The sequence below is a fragment of the Natator depressus genome, chromosome 17, assembly GCF_965152275.1.
Source record: "Natator depressus isolate rNatDep1 chromosome 17, rNatDep2.hap1, whole genome shotgun sequence".
Taxonomy (NCBI): domain Eukaryota; kingdom Metazoa; phylum Chordata; order Testudines; family Cheloniidae; genus Natator; species Natator depressus.
The window spans coordinates 22,469,890-22,485,425 of NC_134250.1; the positions used below are offsets into that span (position 1 = coordinate 22,469,890).

The 15,536-nt window shown below is 51.1% G+C and overlaps 2 protein-coding genes across 4 annotated transcripts in view; one reads left to right on the plus strand and one right to left on the minus strand.

The window, feature by feature from the left end:
- Window positions 1-8,395: 8,395 nt before the first annotated feature.
- LOC142000577 (uncharacterized) lies at window positions 8,396-12,124 on the minus strand. The gene is made up of 2 exons (XM_074974958.1): window positions 11,524-12,124; window positions 8,396-9,201 (listed from the first exon to the last, which is right to left on the minus strand). The coding sequence occupies exons 1-2, from the start codon at window positions 12,122-12,124 to the stop codon at window positions 8,396-8,398; spliced, it is 1,407 nt and encodes a 468-aa protein (XP_074831059.1).
- A 123-nt stretch (window positions 12,125-12,247) lies between these two features.
- Window positions 12,248-15,536, plus strand: part of LOC142000421 (fibrinogen-like protein 1-like protein) — a 39,926-nt gene continuing 36,637 nt past the window's right edge. For 2 of the 3 annotated variants that reach the window (XR_012642241.1, XR_012642240.1), the window contains exon 1: window positions 12,290-14,521. Coding sequence is in view for 1 of the 3 variants with exons in the window: in XM_074974679.1 (XP_074830780.1) it covers window positions 12,397-12,424 (28 nt within the window). In the remaining 2 variants the exon portion in view is untranslated. Of the gene's footprint in view, window positions 14,522-15,536 lie in introns of all 3 variants that reach the window. The other variant, XM_074974679.1, reaches the window with a different exon arrangement.

Consider the following 15,536-nt stretch of genomic DNA (forward strand, 5'->3'; position numbering starts at 1 on the left):
TTCTCACCAGCAACTACACACCGCACCATAGTAACTCTAACGCTAACTCTAACACCATGCAACAAACCTCGATGCCAACTCTGCCCACATATCTACACCAGTGACACCATCACAGGACCTAACCAGATCCGCCACACCATCATCGGTTCATTCACCTGCACGTCCACCAATGTAATCTACGCCATCATGTGCCAGCAGTGCCCCTCTGCTATGTACATCGGCCAAACTGGACAGTCTCTACGTAAAAGGACAAATGGACACAAATCAGATATTAGGAATGGCAATATACAAAAACCTGTAGGGGAACACTTCAACCTCCCTGGACACACAATAGCAGATGTAAAGGCAGCCATCCTGCAGCAGAAAAACTTCAGGACCAGACTTCAAAGAGAAACTGCTGAGCTTCAGTTCATTTGCAAATTGGACACCATCAGCTCAGGATTAACCACAGACTGTGACTGGCTCACCAATGACAAAAACAGCGTCTCCTCCCGTGGTGTTCACACCTCAACTGCTAGAAGAGGGCCTCATCCTCCCTGATGGAACTAACCTCATTATCCTTAGCCTGATTCTTGCTTGCATATTTATACCTGCCTCTGGAAATTTCCACTACCTGCATCCGACAAAGTGGGTATTCACTCACGAAAGCTTATGCTCCAATACGTCTGTTAGTCTATAAAGTGCCACAGGACTCTGCCGCTTTTACAAATCCAGAGTAACACGCCTACCCCTCTGATAATTGATCTCTTTATCCTTCCTGAAAGAGGAAAAAGGGGCATGGCAGCCTGTAGATGTGTCACCACTAAATCTCCCAGGTCCTGCATTGCACTGTCTATATGGGTACCAGTCCCCCACCTGCTTAAAATGAAATCTCTTCCCACCTAAGCTGGAACAGCCTCCTGCACAGAAAGAGGACAGAGCCTTCTACACATGCATGTCCTTAGCAAACACTGATGGGTCAGGAGTAGCAGGGAACAAAGCAGCTTTTAGATGCCAGTACTTAGGACCATACAACTTGACACTACTGCTCAAGAAGGGGCTATTCCGCAATTAGCACTTGCTCCTCCACACTGTTCTTAGTGTAACTGAGAACTGCTATGTGAGACCCCATGAGTCTACCCCAAGGTTGATAGGCCACAGATAGAAATGAACTGGTGGGCAATTCTCCTTCGTAAGAAGAGAGAACATCCTGGAACAGTCCCTCTTCCCCCTTTTGAGCCACCCGCCGGGCCCTGAACGTCCCTCCCAAGGCAGAAAACGCAATAATAATGGGGGATTTCAACCATCCCCATACTGACTGGGCATATGTCATTTTAGGAATGGATGCAGAGATAAAATTTCTAGACTTCATTTCTTGGAGCAGCTAGTCCTGGACCCCACAATATGATAGACAATTCTTCATTTAGTCCTAAGTGGCACACGGTATCTGGTCCAAGAGGTGATATAGCTCAGTAATAGTGACTATAATGTAATTAAATTTAACATCCTTGTAGGGGGAAAAATGCCAAAGAAACCCACCGCACCAGCATTTAATTTCACAAAGGGGAACTACACAAAAATAAGGAAGCCAGTTAAACAGAAATTAAAAAGTACAGTCACAAGGGTGCAAAGCCTGCAAACTGCATGGAGATTATTTTAAAATAGCATAATAGAGGTTCAAACTAAATGTATACCCCACATCAAAAAAAGCAGTAAGAGGACCAAAAAAATGCCACCATGGCTAAACAGTAGAGTAAAAGAGGCAGTTAGAGACAAAAAGACATTCCTCCTTTAAAAACTGGAAGTCAAATCCTAGTGAGGAAAATAGAAAGGAGCGTAAACTCTGGCACGTCAAGTGTAAAAGTATAACAAGGCAGGCCAAGAGAGAATCTAAGAGCAACTAGCTAAATACACAAACACTAACAGCAAAAAAATGTAAGGACATCAGAAATAGACAAGCCAATGTGGAGACGCTAAATGAATTGTTTGCATCGATCTTCACTGCACATGATATGGAGGGGATCCTCACATGTGAGCCATTATTTTTCAGTGACAAATCTGAGGAACTGGCCCAGACTGAGGTATGAATAGAGGAGGTTTGGGAACAAATTGATAAATTAAAAAGTAGTAAGTCACCAGGACCAGATGGTATTCACCCAAGAGTTCTGAAGGAGTTTAAATATGAAATTGCAGAATTACTAACCGTGTTACAAGAAAAGGAGGACTTGTGGCACCTTAGAGACGAACAAATTTGAGCATAAGCTTTCATGAGCTAGAGCTCACTTCATCGGATGCAAATTAAATTAGGCTTGAATGAAGACTGGGAGTGGATGTGTCATTACACAAAGTAAAACTATTTCCCCATGTTTTTTCCCCCCTTCTGTTCCTCACACGTTCTTGTCAACTGCTGGAAATGGCCCACCTTGATTATCACCACAAAAGGTTTTTTTTTCCTTTTTCTTTTCTCTCCTGCTGGTAATAGCTCATCTTACCTGATCACTCTCGTTACAGTGTGTATGGTAACACCCATTGTTTCATGTTCTCCGTGTATATAAAATCCTCCTATTGTATTTTTCACTGCATGCATCCGATGAAGTGTGCTGTAGCTCACGAAAGCTTATGCTCAAATATATTTGTTAGTCTCTAAGGTGCCACAAGTCCTCCTTTTCTAATTGTGTTATATAACCCTTTGCTTAAATCAGCTTCTGTATCAGATGATTGGAGGGTAACTAATGGAATGCCAATTTCTAAAAAATGCTCCAGAGCAATCCTGACAATTACAGGCCAGTAAACCTAACATTGGTACCAAGCAAATGGGGTGTCAAAAAACATGGTCAAGGGTGATCCAGTGGATATAGTATACTTGGAGTTTCAGAAAGCCTTTTACAAGGTCCCTCACCAAAGGCTCTTAAGCAAAGTAAGCAGTCATGAGATAGGAGGGGAGAGGGATAGCTCAGTGCTTTGAGCATTGGCCTGCTAAACCCAGGGTTGTCAACTCAATCCTTGAGGGGGCCATTTAGGGATCTGGGCCAAAAACTGGGGATTGGTTCTGCTTTGAGCAAGGGGTTGAACTAGATGACTTCCTGAGATTTTATTATTCTCTCATGGATCAGTAACTGGTTAAAAAGTAGGAATAAATGGTCCATTTTCATAGTGAAGAGAGGTAAATAGTGGGGTCCCCTAAGGATCTGTACTGGGACTGTGCTATTCAACATATTCATAAATGATCTGGTAAAGGGGGTGTCAGGGTTCCCCCACACTCTGAACTCTAGGGTGCAGATGTGGGGACCCGAATGAAAAACACCTTAAGTTTATATTCTACCAGTTTAGGTTAAAACTTCCCCAAGCTACAAATTCCTTTCCTTGTCCTTGGACAGTATTGCTATCACCACAAAGTGATTGACACAAAAATTCAGGGAAGGGAATCCCTATCCCCCCCAAGTCCCTTCAGGCTTGAGAATAATAACCAACCAGTTGCCTTAGCAATGTGAGCACAGACCAGACCCTTTGTCTTCAGGACACTGAAATCAATCAGGTTCTTAAAAGAAGAAATTTATTTATAAAGAAAAAAATAAAAGAATCACACCTGTAAAATCAGGATGGAAGGTAACTTTACAGGGTAATAAAAAGATTTAAAACACAGAGGATTCCCCTCTCTGCTCAGCTTCACAGTTACAAAAACGGGAAAAAAACTACCTCTGTAGCTTACAAAAATTCACAAGCCAAAACAAAAGATAACCTAACACATTTCCTTGCCTTACTCACAGTTTCTGTGATTTCAGATGGATTATTCCAGGTATATTTGCAGGAGATATTGTACCTGCTTGGCTTCTCCCTCTCTCCGGAGAGGGAACAACACACAGAACAAAAAAACAAATCCTTCTTCCACCCCAGATTTGAAAGTATCTTCTTTCTTCATTGGTCCTTCTGGTCAGGTGCCAACTAGGTTATTTGAACTGCTTAACCCCTTACAGATAAGGCAATCCAGTACAGCTGCCAAGGAGGGATTTTATGATACTGCATACATAAAGGTTGCTACCATTCTCCCCATAGTCATGACAGGGGGTGAACACAGAGGTGCCAAATTTGAGGTCAACATTAAATTACTCAATAGTTAAGTCCAAAGCTGACTGCAAAGAGTTACAAAAGAATCTCACTAAACTGGGTGACGGGGCAAGAAAATGGCAGATGAAATTCAATGTTGACAAGTATAAAGTAATGCACATTGACAAAAATAATTCCAACCATAGCTATAAAATAATGGGGTCAAGAAAGAGATATTGGAGAGATTGTGGATAGTTCTCTGAAAATATTTGGTCAGTGTGTAGCTGAAGTGAAAAAAAAAAGCTAACAGGTTATTAGGTACCATCAGGAAAGGTGGAAAATATCATAACTCCATTATATAAATCCATGGTATGCCCACTCCTTGAATACTGCATGCAGTTCTGGTCGTCCCGTCTCAAAAAGGATATATCAGAATTGGGAAAGGTAGAGAGAAGGGCAACAAAAATGATCAGGGTATGGAACAGCTTCCATACGACGAGAGATTAAAAAGAGTGGGACTGTTCAATTTAGAAAAGAGACAACTAAGGGGAGATATGATAGAGGTCAAAAAATCATGACTGGTGTAGAGAGCGTAACAAGGAAGTGTTATTTACCCCTTCACATAACAAAAGAACTCTGGGTCACCTGATGAAATTAATAGGCAGCAGGTTTAAAACAAACAAAAGGAAGTACTTCAACAGACAATGCACAGTCAACCTGTGGAACTCTTTGCCAAGGGATGTTGTGAAGGCCAAAAGTATAACTGGGTTCAGAAAAAAATGAGATACGTTAATGGAGGATAGGTCCATTAACGGCTATTAACCAAGATGGCCAGGGACGCAACCCCATGCTCCAGGCATTCCTAAATCTCCAACTGCCAGAAGCTGGGACTAGACAACAGGGGATGATCACTCGAAATTTCCCTGTTCTGTTCATTCCCTCAGAAGCATCTGGCACTGGCCACTCTCAGAAGACAGGACACTGGGCCAGATGGACTATTGGTCTGACCCAGTATGGCCGTTCTTATGTTCTCCATCCCTCGCTCAAACCCCAAACAGCCCCTCCTCATGCTCCAACCCAGCAGGCACCAAACAGCGTATTGCTAACAGCCCCACACTCAGCAGCAAATCCTACATTAACAGAGCAGTGGACCTGTGAGGTGAGGGACTGTATGACTGTAGCCAGACAGCCAGCCCCCCCTCTCAGACCAGCATTGCTGGAAACACACGGGAGCCAAAAACCACAGGGCACTTAACATGAATTCCAGCACAGCCTTTGAAGCTGAGAGAAGCACAGGTGTGCTGCGACAATGTGCCTCTGGGAACGTATACAACAATTGGGCTCACAGCAGGCAGAGGCGCTGTGACAGACATGGCTCTTAGCCCCTACTAAAACAGCATGATGCACACACACCAACATCCTAGGTGGGAAAATATTTACCCTGATAAAAGAAGTGTCCAGTAGTCGAAACTTATTGTTTCTCCCTTGCAAGTGTGAACTACTCTTGCGAGAGCTGGCGTCACCCCGACAGACCAGCCCCAATTTGGCATAGAAAGGAGAAAGAGAATAAAGGAGTACAGAGGTATAAGTAGGGGACCTACAGCACCATGATTTTTGAGTGCTTTTCACTATCTATCTGCTGGTCAGATAAGTGACAGCCTCCCAAGGCTTCTGCAGCTAAGAGGGTCCCTAAGCCTTGTCCCTTATTCGTCTTTCTGCGGAATTGAGTGACCGATCCTGGCTTGGCACCGCTGGAATCGAGAGATGCAAGGAGGGTAAGAAGCACCCACACCTGATCTCCTATCTTTAGTGTACACATATTTTGAAATAGAGCTCTATACTTTGTTTTCTTTCTTTGGGATTGTAGCTTCAGTTTTGTAACTTGTTTGTGTGTGTAACATCTCTACACTTAAATAAGTAGGCACTAGCAATTTTGTAACCACATGATCAGAATCTAGTTTAATAAATTTTGGTAACCATTTATGCATAAGCCTGACTTGTTTCTCTGATTTACTGTAAAGCAGCCAACACAATTAAAGAACCTCAGCCGTTTTGGCTATAAAGCCTGGCCATTAGGTGAGAGTACTAAGAGCCTAGCGTTGAGTTGTGCCGCCTCCACGGGGCAAACTCTTGGGGCACCTGTCAGTCAATCCTGACTGCCCGCTGCGAAGGAGCTCTGAGCTCTAGCAGTTAAAGTCACGGGTGTGGAGAGGCTCTTAGTGCTGCCATTGGGGCACCTGTCAGTCAGTGTTGACTGCCCGCTGCGAAGGAGCTCTGAGCTCTAGCAGTTAAAGTCACGGGTGGTTAGGACCTTGGGGCATCCGTCAGCCTAGCCCGGGCTGCCCGCCGCGAAGGGACAGTGCGTCCTAGCGGTTAAAGTCACGGATGGTATAAACGGGCATAGCTGGCACCTCACCAAACATCCCTGGCCATCGGCTAACAATGACCCAGTTCCAGGGGCTTACAGCACATGCAGCAATGGTGGGGAGGGGAAGACAGGGAAGCTATGAAGGCTGCCTCAGCAGATACAGTAGAACCTCAGTTACGAACACGAGAGTTACAAACCAGAACTGGAAGTACACAATCAGGCAGCAGCAGAGACCCGAAAAAAAGGTGAATACAGTACAGTACCGTGTTAAACGTAAACTACTAAAAAAATAAAGGGACAGCAGCATTTTTCTTCTGCACAGTAAAGTTTCAAAGCTGTATTAAGTCAATGTTCAGTTGTAAACTTTTGAAAGAACCAAAATGTTTTGTTCAGAGTTAGGAACATTTCAGAGTTACGCACAACCTCCATTCCCGAGGTGTTTGTAACTCAGGGGTTCTACTGAACATTCAGAGCAACGAGAACTGACTTTAGAGCACCATGACAGGCCTGTGACGTTCTGTACCTCATGGGAACACCCATGTTCATCCTTATAAAATGATTTTGTGGTATCCAATGCAAAGTTTGTCATGTCGGGTGTCTTCAGAAGGCTCATGATGCACTGCGCATAGTTGTTATAGTAATTGTTGTTACAGTAATGTTACAGGTTATAATTTCATGTATATAGTTATGAAGCTGACAATGTGTCCTCATGGCTTAAAGCAAGCCCAGGCAAAAACTCTCTAAGAGCAGAGGGGCAGTTCACACCTCATCAAGGCATGTACGGAAGAAACCCAGCCCAGCCTCACCGGAACAAAGGACGCTGGCCTAGGCAGCAACAAAGGATCTCTTGGACTCTCGAGTGAGTCACTCCCCTTCCTTTGGTCAGTTTGGGACTGCGATGAGGTAATGCTCACCTGACTGTGAAGGGAGGGGGGGCAAAGCCAAGAGGGAAGAAAGAACATGATAAAAGGGAGAGACGTTTGCCATGCTCTTCCTCTCTCTTCCACCTCCATCTACAGACACCACCAAGCGACTGAAGCGCTGATCAAAGGGGAGGGCAGTCAGCCAGCCTGTGGTGAGAAGCATCTAAGTTTGTCAGGGCACTAGAAGTGTTAAGATCTGCTTAGAATGCGTTTTGCTTTTATTTCATTCAACCAAATCTGACTTCTTGTGCTTTGACTTATAATCACTTAAAATCTATCTTTGTCGTTAATAAATCTGTTTGTTTATTCTACCTGAAGCAGTGCGTTTGGTTGGAAGCGCGTCAGAGACTCCTCTTGGGATAACAAGCCTGGTACATATAAATTTCTTTGTTAAATTGACGAACTCATATAAGCTTGCAGCGTCCAGCAGGCATGACCAGACACTGCAAGACGGAGGTTTCTAGGGTTGTGTCTGGGAACAGAGATATTGGCTAATGTCATTCGATTGCACAATCCAAGCAGCAGCTGGCCAAAAGTGCTCACTCACGTAGCTGGGAGCAGCTGACATGCCAGAGGCTGTGTGTGAACAGCCCAGGAGTGGGGGTTCTCACAGCAGAGCAGGGTAAGGCTGGCTCCCAGAGTCAAGGATTGGAGTGACCTAGCAGATCTCCAGTCCAGATAACACCAGGGGAACGTCACAAGGCCCCAGCCTCCTGTTGCATTATCAATACCAAAGCAGCAGCAAGATGCCTTCTGAAGCAGAAGGTTCTTTGCCAGACCCACTGTTCTGGTCTAACCATGGCAGAATCCAGACTGTTCTCCCAAGGGAGAGTGGGAGTCCCGTCCCTTGAATCATTTCTCTCTGAGGGGGCACACAGCTCCCAAAGAGGCCTAGAGCCTAGGTGGTGTGGCAGGGTCATTATTATTTACATGGCACCTGAAAATGTGCTGGGCGCTTTACAGACCCTGACCCAAGCAGCCCACAGTGGCATGCTGGGAACACCTACCCCACACATTAATCAGCTATAGAAGAGCTATAAAGAGCCCACATTTATTATTCACATAGCGCTCTCCCCCATCTTCAGTCAGTTAAAAAACAACAACAACCAACAACAATAAAATGGTCGTGACCGGAAGCCCCAAATGCCCAGCTTCCTCGTCCTGCCATCCAATGTCTCCCCACTTGCATACTATGTACTTCACTCCTCCATCCACTGCCCCCGCGTGCTCCCTGGCTTCCCCCCCATCCGTCCATACCATCCCGCTTCACATCTGTGGATGTGCGCTGCTGCAGGGCCTCAGAAGCTCGGCAGGCGGCTTTCATGATGGCCAGTTTCCCCCGTGGCCGGCCTGGAATGAAAACTTCCACCTCCACCTGCACCTCCTCCAGCTCCAGCGCCTGGCCCCGCTTCCTACCGCGCTTGTCCCGTTTATGCGGCTGTCTAGGAAAGGCACCCTGGAGCACGCTCTCCATCAGCTTCCGGGCCTCTGTCTCCTCTTCCTTCTTGGGCTGCACGATGACTCCCACCAGGGCAGCTGGGGCTCTGCGGCTAAACTTCTTCACTTCCTTCAAGATCTTCTGGATCTCGGTCTGCTTGCCCCGCAGGGAGGAAGCTCGGCACAGGAAGAAGATGAGTTGGGATTGACTGTTGCTAGCACCGGGCTTGGCCTCTGACTGTGTCTGTGTCACAGCCATTGCTGGACTGACTCCTGGTTTGCAGGCATCCGGGAACAATTCTTGGACAAAAGCTGCCATCAGAGCCCGAGTGTCTTTTCCCTCCTGAGACTCTCCAACCAGCAGCACCTCTGGCTTCCCCCCAACCTTCTCTATCAGAACCTGGAAATCCTTTAGGATCTGCTCGCCAGTGGCAGCAGCAGGGGGGTTCTCTGACATCTGCACCTCACTGTCCATGTCCTGTTAGCATGAACTCTCCTGCCCTCTGCTTGCCTAATACTGAAGGAATCACAAATTACACTTTCTTGCTATGTCACAATACACCACCTTGCCTCACCTCACCCTGGTGCACAGCCCCCTCCATGGCCTAGAGCTGGGACACAGCCCATTATATTGTAAGGGATTATACATATATTCAGTGGATGTTTCAGTACTCAGCTGTAATACAAATACACCAACAACTGGCAAGCATACGTAACATGTTTAAAAAGCACATATGGTTAAAAAGCCACTGCCAACTAGACAGAAGGCGGCCCTGCTTCACATCTATGCGGTCAACAAAGGAGTCTAAATTCCTCTGGTGCCAACATGCTTTTCCTACCAGTTGTGACACTCCTTTAAACTGTGTGCAAATTAACTACAGCCAAATCTGGGATGTCTGATTTACCCCAGTCACAGTCCCGCTCAGTAAGAATGAGAGTTGGTCACAATAGTGGTAAACCCCAATATAAAAGGTCTTGTGGGAAAATTAGAAATAAAACTCAGTAAAATTAGGGGGCTGCAAAGAGACGTTTCAGTTTCATCGTGAATTTCGGGCACAGGACTACATAATAATTTTGAATAATATATATATTTGGAGTCTGGAAAAATCAAGGCTTGCCTGCAGTCTAGCAATCAAGCTTTTGATAGTATTCCTATGACCTCGCTCCAACCTTACTAGCTGAGTGACCTCTAATGTCACAATCTCAGACTCCCCATCACTATCTTGAAATCAAACCAAACACTGCCTGAAAGACCATGAACAAAGAGCAATGATAAAAGGAACAGTATTCAGTTAGGAGTTGGGGTTTATGGCGGTGCCAGAGGCTTGGGTGTTTAACTTCTTCATTAATGACATGGGGAAAGGGGCAGAGCATAATAAATGGGGAGCTGGTAGGCCAGGACCACGTCCCAGTGGTGACATTCCTACACAAAGGACACAGCTTGAGTAAACAGGCTCTTGCTCAGCCATATTCTCATGGGTCCGAGGAACAGAATCCTCACATCCCAGTTCACAGCAGCCAGAACACATCTCCTGAGTAGTCACTACATCAGGGTATGGGGCAGGAGGAGAGGCCAAGGACCTGCTTCCCCTCATGGGCCAATAGATAGACCTGCTTCCCCCATGGACCCACTGGCCACATCCTTCTCCTCTACCCATCACACTCCCTCAGGGTTTGTCATCACTAGGAAGCGTCACTCGGTTCACACACCATTGTAGCAATCGAACTAGGTAAAATGCTGAGCATGGCAGTGGGCAGCACAGACAAGGAGGCCAAGTTGTGTTCAGCAGCTTGTCAGGTGGTGGGGGGTTAGTTAACCTAGCTCTTCGTGGAGTACAGCCTCGACAAGATGACAGGATACTGAACAACCTGTTCTAGTCTACACTGATCACTCAGCATCACGTCAGCTACCTTGGCGCTTAAGACTCAAGCCGAAATACGATTCGATTACCCAACGAAAACCGGCCCTTGTTCTAGGAATCGCAGCATCCCAGAGATTCAGCCTGGCTGAGCTCTTGGCTGTTACACGGTGGGGAAAGAAACAAACAGCAGATCCTGCAAGGCAGCCCTACTGAGAGACTATGGGGTGCCAGCAGAGAGCAGCGATGGGGCAGTAAGTCCAGTGGGATTTTCAGTTCCGTGTCCAGGTTCCACTGGCACAAGTCTCAAGCACGTCCCTCGGCCCGGGATCACAGTCACTCTTTGTCGCTAGGAAAGAGAGGTCTTGGGGGAATCAGTGCTTTCTCTGAAGACGAAATTGGCTACAGTGATAACACTCCGCCCTTCCCAGCACCTTCCACCTAAGGGCATGTCTACACTTCAGCTGCTACAGGGCCACAACTACCATGCTGCAGCTGGGCCACCGGGGCACCATAGCGTAGATGCTTCCTACGTCCCCTAAAGGCTTCTTCCATGGATGTAGATAATCCATCTCTCTGAGGCAGTAGGGAGGGCGATGGGTGAACTCTTCCCGCCACCCAGCCCTGTCTACACTGGGGTTGGGTTGACCCCAGGACGGCGCTCAGGGCATCTCATTTTTCACAGCCCTGAGCAACACACGGCCACGCTGGTCTAGGTTTTATGTGTAGAGCTGGCCTGAGAGCGTGTCCCAAAGGGGCCTCAGAGCCGGGCTCGGGGGCACGACCAGGGAGAGGTCGCCAGCCCCGCGCCCCATGTCCCCGCCCCACCCTCTGCGCGCCAGGCCAGGCCAGGCCAGGCCAGGCACAGCCCCGGCAGCGCCCCGAGCCCCTGCCGGCCGAGCTCCCGCCGCACCTGGCTCTTCCCTCAGGGCCTCGCAAGCGGCTTTCTTGACCTCCAGGGCCCCCTCGGGCCGGCCGGGGCGGAACACGGCCGTGTGCACCTCGACCCGCGGCGCGGCGCCCGGCCCCGACTCCGGCGGCTGGAAGACCTCGAGGAGCAGCTCCTCCAGGCGGCGCCGCGCCTCCGCCTCCTCCTCCGGCCGGGGCTGCACGATCACCCCCACCAGGACGGCGGGCGCGCCGCGGCTCTGCTCCCGCACGCCCCGCAGCACCTCCCGCAGCCGCTCGGCCCGGCCCCGCAGCGACGGGGCGCGGCACAGGAAGAAGACGAGCTGCCCGGCCGGCGGCGCGCTGGGCGGCGCGGGGCTGGCGGCGCGGCGGGCCGCGGGCAGCACCTCGTGGGCGAAGGAGCTGAGCGCGGCCCGGGCGCGGTCCGCCTCCCACGTCTCGCCGGCCAGCAGCAGCACCTGCGTCCGCTGCACCACGGCCTGGAACTGCGCGTCCGGGCTCTCCCCGGGCTCGGCGGCGCCCGCCGGCCCCGACTGCTCCTGCCGCTCCATGGCCGCCCGCCGCTGGGCTGGGGCCGCGGGGCCACGAGCTGCGCCCCCGGCCATGTCACAATCGCACCCGGGAGGGGCGCGGCCCCAGTCTGTAGGGTGGCTCCGGCCGCGCTGCCTCCGGCGGGCGAGCCCAGGGCAGCCAGCTCCTGCCCGGCCGGGTCGGCTCCCAATAGCTGAGAGCTGCTGCAGGCTCGCAGGGGTTATTGGTGCCTCCTGCCGGCGGCAGCCCCCGAGCCGCTCTGCCTCCTGCTGGAAGGGTTGTTCCCCCCCTGCCCAGGATAGAGTCCGCACCGCAGGCCGGACTGGGGGCGGCCGAGAACAGGCGGATGCCCTTTCGGAGGTGTGGGCGTGCAGGTGAGTGCGTAGGGATAAATGAAGCTAAGTCTGTGTCTGCTGGTTGATGAATGTGTGTCGTGGTCTCTAGATAACTGCAGACACAGGCACCTCTGTGTGTTGAATTACATGTATGTAATATTGGAAGAGCAGCAACCCCCTTGTATTTAAGTTGCCCAAGACTTTTCTGGTGGTGTTTGGGCCAGTTACCCATTCAGAGTCTGTGGAGACTCTGAAGAAGGAATGTCTGGCGAAGTCCGGCAAAGGACACCTGGCTGGTCCTCTTCATAATTGAGATCCATGTCCATCAAAGGAGTTACCAGATACCAAGAATGCAGTCCTAGAAGCCTACACGCAGCAAAGATCTTTCCAATTACTGCTCCAGGTCTAAAGACCACTTTCTCCGTGGCTACTGGGGCCATGGTGTTCTCTGCCAACATTCTAGACTCATCACCATGTTTCAGGCCAGGACACAGCACACAACTGGCCTCGCTGATGGAAAACCTTCTTCTGGCTACTGACAGCAAACCTACCTCTCAGCTGATTCTGCTAGACCCCACTGCAGGCATTGATGCTGAGGGGACCCACACTCCCTACCACCAAAACCCTGACCACAGGGAGTACCACATGACTCAGTGCTCTCTCCCATCCTAGCCAAGATCCACATAAGAGACTGGAGAGATTGACACCTCTTCTCTGCTGATACAGTCTACACCAATGCAGGCTATCCCAATGCTGGGAAGAAAGCAGCTGATGGATAAAACACAGTGGCCAGCTCAATCTGGGAAAGGCAGAAGTGGTGCTGATAGTAGAAAAGTGGAAACATTTTGAGGAAATTGGCAATGACTGAGGGCATCAGACCACAGATGGTAAAGGTGGTGCAAAACCTTGGAGTCTTGCTAGTCTAAGCCCCCCCCTTCCTGGATAAGCAGATTGCTGCAGCAGAGGGGAACAGATAATTTTTGCCTGGCCGAGGGGCTTCACCCAATCCTTTCACAGGATGATTTAGCTCAGTGGATCTTAACCAGGGGGCTGGGGCCAGGTTTCAGGGGGTCTGCCAAGCGTGGCTGGCATTAGACTTGCTAGGGCCCAGGGCAGAAAGCCAAAGCCCCACGGTGCAGGACTGCAGCCCATGGCCTTGAGCCCCTCCACCGAAGGTTGAAGCTCAAGCCTGAACAACTTAGCTTTGCGGTGGCCCCTGTGTCATGAGGCTCCGGGCAACTGCCCTGCTTGCTACCCTTTAACGCTGGTCCTGGCTTTTATATGCAGAAAAACAGGGTGTGGCACAGCTGGGCTGGGGAGCTTTTATAGCGGGGGGGCTCAGTAAGGAAAAGGTTGAGAACCCCGATTTAGCTGCTCTTTTGCTGTGTGTTTGCACCAGGCCTAGCACGGGGGGGCTGCTCCTTGACTTGGGCTCTGTGGTAAAACCAATAGTATTGTAGCTCGCCTACCTGTGCAACAAGGCTGCTTATAGCATTAGCAATAAAGACTGAGGTGAACACTGGGTTGGACTCCAGTCCCTGTTCATTTCAGAGCAGAGCTCAGCTCCTACTCCCAGTGAACAGGGGCTTGATTATGTCAGAGATCACCTCAGGCTTCACAACTCCCCAGGACAGCTGTGCTTCCCGAGGTCAGGCTTGGGGAACAAAGTATTCTCAGTGGCAGGAGCTCATTCTCCAAAGAGATCAGACTGAGCCTAAGCTAAGGGTAAAGCTGCAGTACCTTTGGGGTAGCACCAGCTGGAGAGAGGAAAATCCCCGGTTTCTTTGGGGTTTTTGTCCACTTTAGTTTTGTGCAGCGCTTAGGCTCCAGTGCGACAGAAAATCTCTAGGGTGGAAAGTTTTCCTTTTTAACACATTTAATAATCTTGTCACAGCCTCTTGTCCAAATGTGTCTTCTCTTGGGAAGCTGTACAGTCCGGAGCCTGTAGGACAGGGGACTGGTGTTAAATCACAGCTAGGGTAGGGACTGTAAAGGGGGCTGCCCTAGTGATGAGCTGGGGATCCAAGGTCAGTCTCTCGCTGACGACATGGGGAGGGACCTGTCCTATGTTGCTCCCTAGCAGCACCAACTGGCTAGTTACTGGGCTCCACACCATCCCGCGGGATCCAAGGGCAGGTAACTGGCCAGGGGAATATGACCTGGTCGACGGGGGAAAAGGGGTTGTAGGAGAGGGGCTGTCTGTTAGAATGGGACCGTGTTCTTCACTCGGGGAATGGAGGGGCCCCAGGGGAAGAGTCTGAGCCCTTGGCAAGCGGCCGCGCCCCTCCCGGGTGCGATTGTGACATGGCCGGGGGCGCAGCTCGTGGCCCCGCGGCCCCAGCCCAGCGGCGGGCGGCCATGGAGCGGCAGGAGCAGTCGGGGCCGGCGGGCGCCGCCGAGCCCGGGGAGAGCCCGGACGCGCAGTTCCAGGCCGTGGTGCAGCGGACGCAGGTGCTGCTGCTGGCCGGCGAGACGTGGGAGGCGGACCGCGCCCGGGCCGCGCTCAGCTCCTTCGCCCACGAGGTGCTGCCCGCGGCCCGCCGCGCCGCCAGCCCCGCGCCGCCCAGCGCGCCGCCGGCCGGGCAGCTCGTCTTCTTCCTGTGCCGCGCCCCGTCGCTGCGGGGCCGGGCCGAGCGGCTGCGGGAGGTGCTGCGGGGCGTGCGGGAGCAGAGCCGCGGCGCGCCCGCCGTCCTGGTGGGGGTGATCGTGCAGCCCCGGCCGGAGGAGGAGGCGGAGGCGCGGCGCCGCCTGGAGGAGCTGCTCCTCGAGGTCTTCCAGCCGCCGGAGTCGGGGCCGGGCGCCGCGCCGCGGGTCGAGGTGCACACGGCCGTGTTCCGCCCCGGCCGGCCCGAGGGGGCCCTGGAGGTCAAGAAAGCCGCTTGCGAGGCCCTGAGGGAAGAGCCAGGTGCGGCGGGAGCTCGGCCGGCAGGGGCTCGGGGCGCTGCCGGGGCTGTGCCTGGCCTGGCCTGGCCTGGCCTGGCGCGCAGAGGGTGGGGCGGGGACATGGGGCGCGGGGCTGGCGACCTCTCCCTGGTCGTGCCCCCGAGCCCGGCTCTGAGGCCCCTTTGGGACACGCTCTCAGGCCAGCTCTACACATAAAACCTAGACCAGCGTGGCCGTGTGTTGCTCAGGGCTGTGAAAAATGAGATGC

Bases quoted from the DNA above. Each gene is read 5' to 3' on its own strand.
- LOC142000577 (XM_074974958.1), bottom strand. From the start codon at position 12,124: ATGGCCGGGGGCGCAGCTCGTGGCCCCGCGGCCCCAGCCCAGCGGCGG. The intron at 9,202-11,523 runs GTGCGGCGGGAG...TGCAGATGTCAG, and splicing joins GGCCCTGAGGGAAGAGCCAG to AGAACCCCCCTGCTGCTGCC.